At 41.8% G+C, this 9,179-nt stretch overlaps 1 protein-coding gene across 1 annotated transcript; it reads right to left on the minus strand.

Moving 5' to 3' along the window:
• Positions 1–7,231: 7,231 nt before the first annotated feature.
• Positions 7,232–8,921, minus strand: kcnf1b (potassium voltage-gated channel, subfamily F, member 1b). The gene has a single exon (XM_030719252.1). It carries the CDS (start codon positions 8,818–8,820, stop codon positions 7,501–7,503), a length of 1,320 nt encoding a protein of 439 aa, XP_030575112.1. The 5' UTR covers positions 8,821–8,921; the 3' UTR covers positions 7,232–7,500.
• Between the last annotated feature and the right edge of the window lie 258 nt (positions 8,922–9,179).

The raw sequence follows: 9,179 nt of genomic DNA on the forward strand, positions 1-9,179 counted from the left end.
TTAGATATTTATAGAACTGTTATATCAGAGTTGACCTACACGTGTTTATAGATGTGCATCCACTAATTCTAAAACATATGAATGTCAGTGCGTGATATCAAGCTACGTGTTGTGTATCTGTTTAACCAAACAACAAACTCTATGGCTGGAAAATGAAGCCCATGCTGAAGTGCCAAAAACTGCAGTTCCTCTAATGTCCACTTGAGGCTGTCTCCAAAGTACAAGTCAAACCTCACAGACTCCCATATTAAAACGTTCAACCTTACAGCAGTAATAAACATGTCTACAGCCTGGTAAGAAAAGAAAAGCTGATTTCTGACTTTAAAAAACAAAAAGGGGGTAAATTTCTACATACTGCACTCATTTAAGTTCCATAAAGGCTTAAAGTTTGCATTATTAGAGCTGCAGCTGCCGTGATTTAGAAGTGCCGCTATCTCTCACCTTTTATCAGACCTCTCAAGAATAACAGCATAATAATGTCAATAGCATAAGCTCCTCTCAAATGGGCATTACGGCAGTGGGCCCAGAGGCCTACACACAGCTGGAAGCCCATCCAAGAGGCAAGAAGGAAATAAATAAATAAATGACCAGAATTTTATTTTCTTGAATTTTTACTCTTGAAACCATATATTCCTAAAAACATGAAAAGCAAAAGTTATTTAATTGGTGAAATAGTCCATGTTATACCTGCCTATTTCTCCTGCTGAGGCTAGTATTCGCTCTCAAACTCAGTCAGGTATTGATGCTGCAGTATTATAAAATGAATGAAACAGTCATGAGTTAGTTTGGCAAATGAAAGAGGAAAACAAGAAAAAGAGGACAGGGATGCAACGCTGAGTTGTCACTTTTAAGGAAACTGCCAACTAACAGTTGTTTTGTTCCACAAAATCAAAATGAAAACATTGCAGCTGACATTAAAGTTGTTGAGCAAAATGACAAGTACGCCAACTGAGACACAAGCTGCAGCAGCAATTCACAATATCACTGGATTCATGCTCATGAATGGAGCTCTGGCTACTTCATTTTCAGTTTAATGTCTGATACTTAGCCTCAGTGAATTTTAGGTCTGTGCTCCAATTTTGGTCATTAAAAATTTGGTATTTTATTTTTATGCTACTTAGCACTAATTAGCTGATATCTATGTTTGTGTATGTGTTGTGCCCATACAGTTTATGGATGCAAATTGCTCACAGTGTTAGCTGATAACTTAGCACTTCACCCTCTGGTCTAAATGTAGTTGTTCTTCAAGATAAGAGGCAACAGGAGACCAAATAATCCTTGAAAACAGGACTGAGTGTAAAACATGTTTAAATAGAAACTGCTGCAAAAGTATGTTCCAAAACGTGACCAAAAATCATAACATCCATTCAGAGATGGCATAAAACCAAGATAACACTCAAATGTGTCCAGACTTTTGACTGGTCCTGTATAAATATCATTGCATTATCCAAAAGCTGGATAATATAACTCACTCCAGAAATGTGACAGATTTTTCTCATTTGATTTTTTTCTAATTTTGCAGTGTGCAGGCATATGGTTCTGGTGAGAGGAGTGTAAGATGGGAAAAGACTTTTCCCATGTTTCTTTTCTATGCTAACAACATATTTTGCTCAGGCAAATCAACAGATGATACATTAGTCCTGCACATAGCTGTGAGCTCAAGCAAAAGAAATTAAGAAATAAGGAATCATTTTACACCTGCAATGTAAAATGCCTCTTGAGCCTCATTTTGCTGCAGTGCTGCTGCATTATTGCTTTCTTCACATCTAAAAATACCTGGGAAGAAAAGCAGAGCATGGGATAATTCTGCAACATAAACCCACTCCTGCATACCTGCATTATTACATTACTATTACTATTATGAGGAGGAACCAATTAAAAATTACAACTTACAGGCGTGTACTGTCTAACCCACAGGTGCACTCTGGGACTGGGGATTGTGGGAGCTATCTGGTGTGAAGCATCAAAGCACCGTGGGCCAAACCAGGCATCGATAAGGAAGCTCTCACGTCTCTGATGTTTGTTTACATGTCGCCATTGATCAAACATATCAGCAGGGAAATAGATGAATTATACTTCCATGTTGAGATCAGATTTTCTCGTCCACGTTTGAAGGTCGCTGCAGGCTCCGGTCAGCAACTTATAAATCAAACCTGAATGTGTCCCTGCCATGCAGTGGGAGTGAGACTGAGTCATCTGTAATGGTTGCTGATGCATAACATATTAAGTGCTATATTTGGCTGAAGTCAGTGTCAGCCAAGTTATATCAATTTCCCTTCGTACTCACACACGTACTTCCACGACAAACAGTCAAACATTTACCTCCAAAATTCAGCACACATTTTGAAAAATCCGGAGGTGCAAACTTTCAACTCACACACCCTGAAAACATGACAGCACAAACATTTTACATACTGCTCTCTGAGCCAGTGAAGCTGACAGATCATCATCTGAGACGGAGGATGAGGAGGTGGAGGCAGGACAGTGGAGTGAGAAGGAGACAGAGAGGAACAGCGGGTGGGGTGGGGTGTTTTTCAGCACTCAGTGTGTGTGTGTGTGTGGGTGTATGTAGCTTTACTTTGAAGTGTTTTCCCGGCGGGGATGGCAGTTTCTAACAGACCACTGCATTGGATCGTGTCAAATGCAACAAACAAGAAGAGATAAGCTCAGAAAACTTCAAGACCAGATGAAGATGAAGATGCAGACAGACGGCTAGATGTGCACAAACATACGCACAACTAAACACGCACACACATACAGGATCAACAGTTTCATTGATTTATGTCACAGAAAACACTGACCCATTCCTGCACATATCCTGCACCCACTCTCAACAGTAGAACGTTTTTCAGTCTGGCTAATCAAACAGTTATTGTTACATTTCCTGTGAATGCCTGCAGGAAACAAACACTGGAGGCTTAAAAGCAGCTTCTGTAGGACTGTTTACAGTTCAGCAGTGAATTAAATTTATCAACGTCTCACACGCTTGCATTTCCAGAATTTAAATTTTTTATTTCTGGGTTTTTTAAAGTTCCTTTCTTTCATCATTTTTGGCATTTCTGCTACTCTGCATTTAATCTGGGAGCCCATTTGCCAGTCTGCTGACTGAATTTTGTAAAGATGTTTTAAGGCTTGAATTATTACTAAGTTTAACATTTCCTCTGTTATTGCAGCATCTTGTTTGGTCTGGCTCTCATAAAGGTTTGCAGTACTTGTGTTTTTCTTTTTGTTCTCTGTGCTCCTTTGTGTATTTGTCTACTTTTGGATTTCTGTTTTGCTTGACTCAGTCCTGTGGACTTTGTGTACCAGGTAGCAAGCTTTCATCAGCTATCAAAGCTCTCTTTTCACTGTGTTATTCAGCCTCTTGTGTCCTGCATTCGGGTCCTCTCTCCAAAACAGACAGACTAAACACGAGAAACCAAGATTGGATATAAATGATGGACACCCATTTTGAAGCCTTGACTTGTCTTGATTTTGATTCTAACACTTTCTATCTTGGAAAAGTTTGGATCTGACTGAGGAACTGAGGGGCGCTGATGTCAGTCACAAGGTAGCCACACCCTAAAGCAGGGATTCACACATCCAGGCCTCGAGAGCCAGTGTGCTGCAGGTTTTAGATGTGTCCCTGATCCAACACACCTGATTCAAATGGCTGAATTACCTCCTCAGTATGCAGTCAAGTTCTCCAGAGTCCTGCTAATGACTTCTATATTTGACTCAGGTGTGTTGAAGCAGAGACACATCTAAAACCTGCAGGACACTGGCTCTCGAGGCCTGGATGTGAGGATCCCTGCCCTAAAGCATGCCCTGATTTTTGACTCTTTTTGGCAACTGCTCGTTGACGAGGATATACAACTATTCCCAATTAGCTGCAAGTGGTTGCTGGTTGGTGCTGGCAGTTGCTGTCAAATTGATTGCTATTTCCTAGCCACACAGGTCCATATACCAGTCAGTGACCTCCCAGTAACCACTGGTCACCAGGGAAAAATTCCCCAACTGGTTGGCAAGTGTTTGCAGGATGTTGCTTCCTGTTCCTGGATGAAATCAGTTGCAAAGAATGACTGCATTATAAACCTTCTGACTGATCTTTAAACGTTTGTGACTGAGGTTTAACGCTTGCAGTGAATCTATGTAGAGCCTACGATGTAGTCTAAGTGAATGGTTTCAGAAGTATTTATGCTTAAAGGGTACCTGCCGCATAAGCGTAACACAGAAGTATAAAGCCACTGTAAGCAGTAAAGTCATTTTCCCACAGACTTCTATACAACTGGACTCATTTTTTTTCTCCAACCAGAGAAGTCACCGCCTCCTGGAAGTGAAGAAGAATGCAAGTTTAAGGCACTTTTCAGACCCAAAAGCTGAGTGTATCTTTCATATACAATCTGCCAGTATAGTAAACACCATTTTTGTTTATGTTTTTGTTTCCAGTTCTTGTATCTGGACCAAGTTACAACAACTCATTACTCTATAATCACTTTATCTGACACTGCAAGCATGTTATCAGACACAAATATCATGCATATCATCTGAACTAGGCATTGCCCTATGCTTAAACAAGGGTCTGTAATGCTCCTCTGAAACTGGATGATTTTGGCCGTGAGTTAGGCACATCTATTTTGCATGAAAATTCATTCATTCCCTTTCCATCCTGTGGGTCCCCACAACATGACAAGGCCATATGTCTAATTACAACACAGCTTTCATTTAGTAAAGAGACTGCCTGCTGCAACTGAAATGGATGCAGCATTTGGTGTGCTTCGTTCATGTTGCATGAAATCTGGACATTTCGAGTTGCAGTTGAGAATTTTTAGAACAGGCTCTGTAACGTCAGTCTTTACTGACTCATTGTTAAAGGGATGTTATTTACTGGAGCTTTTCAAGTCTAACTCTGGCCTGGTGATCGGAACAGAGAGAGAGAGATTTTATTTAAAAATTCTCCCGAGTGTCTCTGATCTGTAGAGCCTGAGGTTGTTTGTCTTTGCCTCAAACTTGTTGAGCTGTTAGTGACAGAATATGGGAATGTTTGTGCCAGTTAGAAACTTTAAAAATATTGTATAGGGCTTAAGTTTTGAAGATTATTTACACTATGAAATCACAGTTTTTGTCTCCAAAAAAGGAGATTTATGTCCCCGCAAAGTGAATGAAACAAACTTCTCCTCTACATCTCCTCAACTACATAAATCAGGTAATGCAGCAATTCAAAAACACAACATTTGCTCACATCACAGGTGGAGTGTATGCAACAACAGCAGCACTGTCAGCAGCTGTTAAGCCATTGCTTGAGGGTCATGTCTGACTGGGGTTTGTAAAGATTTATAAAAGAGCCTAAATTTTAAATAAATGGCATGAATATATCATGATTTACTGTACTGTAACACACGCACACTACTACCTATAACTGGTCAGTTTTGATCTTGACACAAATATTCCAATCTGATTAATGAGAAGACTCTTTCTTTCAAATTTCCACATATTTAGCCATCTAGTTAGAAGGATCCCTTAAAAACCGCTCCAAGTACACATGGCACTGAAAAATAAAGCCAGACTATAGAATCTCAAAGGGTGTAATCCTCTGGCTGTTTCTCCATCTATATTGCCTTACTTTGAGTTTCTGGGTTTTGAATTTATTTGGAAGTTTCTAGGATATTCTTCTTCTTCTTTCAGCTGTCCCCCTTGGGGTCCCCTCAGTAGATCATCTGCTTCCGTCTCACCCTATCCCTACCATCCTCCTCTGTCACACCAACCCTCTTCACTATTCACTATATCAATGAACCTTCTCTGTGGTCTTCTTCTTTTCCTCCTGCCTGACACCTCCATATTGAACATCCACTATCCCTCCTCTGTACATGTCCAAACCTCTAACTTTGTTTTGAAAACACTCAGCCTGAGTGTCCCTCTGACATGCTCATTTTTAACATTTTTCCATCCTGATCACTCCCAATGAAAACCTTAACATCTTCAACTCTGCCACCTCTAGCTCAGCCTCTTTGTCAGTGCCTCTATCTCCAGGTCTCACTACCACCTTGTAAACCTTCCCTTTCACTCTTGCTGCTATCCGTCTATCACAAATCACCCCTGACACTCGTCTCCACCCACTCCACCCTGCCTGCACTCTCTTCTTCACCTCTCTTGTGCACTGTCTGTTGCTTTGGATGGTTGACCCCTGAGATTTAAACTCATCCACCTTCACTACCTCCTCCCAGCTTCACTGTTACACCTGTCTCCCTCTCATTCACACGTGTGTATTCTGACTTGCTTCTACTGACATATAGTGGAATATAATGGAACTAAATTGCATTTGCCTTGTGTTGTTTTTTAAAATAAATTTCTAATATTTCATTTTATTATTTCAGTTTCATTATATACAAGACATCTCTCCAAAACTGTGAAACTTACACCAAAATGATCTAGCACTCAAGCCACGGGAAAATCTGTGAATTAGAGTTTTAGTAGTGAACTGTCCATATAAGAAACAGGTGTCAGACCTGCACTCCGCAGGTCATAAATAGCCGGTAATTTTAGCCTGCTGAATGGCTCAGAAAATTGTGAAAATTGCACAGAAGCAGGGAACAATCGTGGACTTTTACTGTATGTTGCATCAGGGAACATTGTGTTGCAGGTCCTAAAAAATTGATCCATCATGAAAGCTGCTCAATTTTTATCTAATCCAGAGGTCTGAGTCATTGTCAGTTTAGAGCCTTCTTGCTGGCAAAGATTTCACCCATCCAGCACTTTAGCAAAATAGCTACTTCTCTCTGAGCTGTACCATGATTTGGTAAACTGACAGAATATGGAAAAATTCAGACTTATCGTTTTATTTTTTGTAAGATTTTTCTTTCCCTGTTTCATTTTTCTTTCAGACTCCTTATAAAGCAGCTCTTTAAGTGTGAAAGTTTTCAAAATGTATTTTTTACAGTAAAAGAAAGGGAGAATTTTGGAGGTGTTTTTGGTTATGAAATGAGGTTAAACTGAGCTGTATGCAGCTCATTAAATATAATTCCTTTGACACCCCTGTATTAAATAGTTTGACATTTTAACTGCAATTTCCAGTGATTAATTTAATCACAATGTCTCTTTTTAATGGACAAACGGTTATAAAAGGTGTTCTGAACCCGAATGTTGAGGAACTGATTTACCATTATTCACATTCATACTGATGTAATGATTTTCTAAACACATGCACAATGTTTTTCACATGCAGAAGCTTTAATTCTGTAATAACAGCCTTCACAATGTCAAGAGGAGAGAATAAACGGCCCAAAAGCAAAAGCAACACATTGCAAGTGGTCCAAACAAAGCGACAGAAGACGAAAAATAACAACTACGTTACTGTGCAGAGGCGTCGAGATCATGAAAAAGTGTTATCTGGAGGCCTTGAATGTATTTACAGTAAATAACGAATTTAAGGAAATGTTCTCTTTAGCCGTTTTGTTTGGTGTAACTCAGTTATTCAGTTCCCTTTGACTCGTTTTAGTCTTAATCTGCTCTAAGTTTCTCCTTCTAATGGCTATTTCTTCTGCGCTCCTCCCTGCCAGACTTCAGCTCCATCAGCTCCACTTCATGCTTCGCTGCAGTCTCCAGAACTTTCTGCTTATTGTAGAAGATTACAAAGTTGTTAATGATAGGGTGGATGGGCAAAGCGATGGCTATCACCCCGCAGAGAAAGCTCACGGCTGCATTACATTTGCCCAGGGTGGTTTTGGGGTAGATATCGCCATAACCCACAGTGGTCATTGTGATGATGGCCCACCAGAAAGACTGCGGGATGCTCCGGAACAAGGTCTCCGGGTGACTTTGCTCCATGGTGTAAGCCAGCGCTGAGAACACGAAGATACCCACGCCCATGTACATAAGGAGCAGCCCGAGCTCTTTAAGGCTGTTTTTCAGCGCGTAAGTCAGAGTTTGCAGTCCGGAGGAGTGGCGCGCCAGCTTGAAAATGCGCGCGATTCGTGTGATGCGGAGCGCCTGGACAGCCTGCTGGACGTTTGCCAGTTCTATCATGGATGTGGTGCCGAGGTAGGTCAGGGCCAGGACCACGTAGAAAGGCGTGATGGCCATAAAGTCTATGATGTTCATGATGGAGAGCGCAAAGCGCAGCTTGTTCGGAGACGAGGCGAGGCGCAAGAAGAATTCCATGGTGAACCACAACATGCACACGGTCTCGATCGCCTCCAGGGTCGGATGCTCCACCAGTTTCCCCTCGGCGTCCATCACCTGGAGCTCCGGGATGGTCCCCACACACATCACCACTGCCGAGACCAGAATGAAGAGGAAGGATGCGATGGCGATGATGCGCGCCGGTAGGGAGGAACCGGGCTTCTCCATTAGTCTCCAAAGAAACCTCTGACAACGCTGGGTGCGCGTGATGCACTGATCCACCTCCATGTCCTCCAAAATTACTTTGACTTTGTTTGCAATCTCTTTCAGCTCTTCCTCCTTCTCGCTTAAGTAACTTTTACAGCATTCATCTAAAACGTTTTGGTCTATTTTCCAAAACTCCATCTCTTTGATGAAGCAGATGGGGCAAATGCCGCGCTTGATGTGGATTTCATCAAAATAATAAACGTCGATGATGCACTTGAACGCGTCGGGATCTCGGTCAAAGTAAAACTCCTTTCTACCCGGATCGAAGTCATCACAAAGCGACGAGATAACTTCGGAATTCTGAATCGAGCAGTTCACTAACTCCGCCAGTCTGCTCTCCGGGTAACGGTTCAGTACATCCCCGAAAAGCACCACTCTGACTCCGCCGATGTTCACAGCAATCTCCCCCTCGGCGCACAAACCAGCTCTGTAGTTTGGCTTCGGAACTGTCCACATTTTATCAAGTGATCGATATAATACTTGTTGATCCTAAAATGTAAAAGTGAAGCGTACTAACCAGAGTTAATGCCCATTATACCGGCGCGTAAAATGCTGCTCCTCCAGACTGTATTGTGCACTGAATGGCACCGCGAGAGGAGCCCCCACCCCCCCCACTCCCTTCTCTCTCTCTCTCTCTCTCTCTCTCTCTCTCCCTCTCCTCTCTCTCTCTCTCTCTCTCTCTCTCTCTCTCTCTCTCTCTCTCCCTCTCTCTCTCTCTCTCTCTCTTTCACACACACAGGCAGACAAAACTACGAGAGAAACCTTAACATCTATTGCAGGCCTTCCCTTTGTGCCTGTAGTAATTCAGAATACCT

The sequence above is a fragment of the Archocentrus centrarchus genome, chromosome 22 (genome assembly GCF_007364275.1).
Source record: "Archocentrus centrarchus isolate MPI-CPG fArcCen1 chromosome 22, fArcCen1, whole genome shotgun sequence".
NCBI lineage: Eukaryota > Metazoa > Chordata > Actinopteri > Cichliformes > Cichlidae > Archocentrus > Archocentrus centrarchus.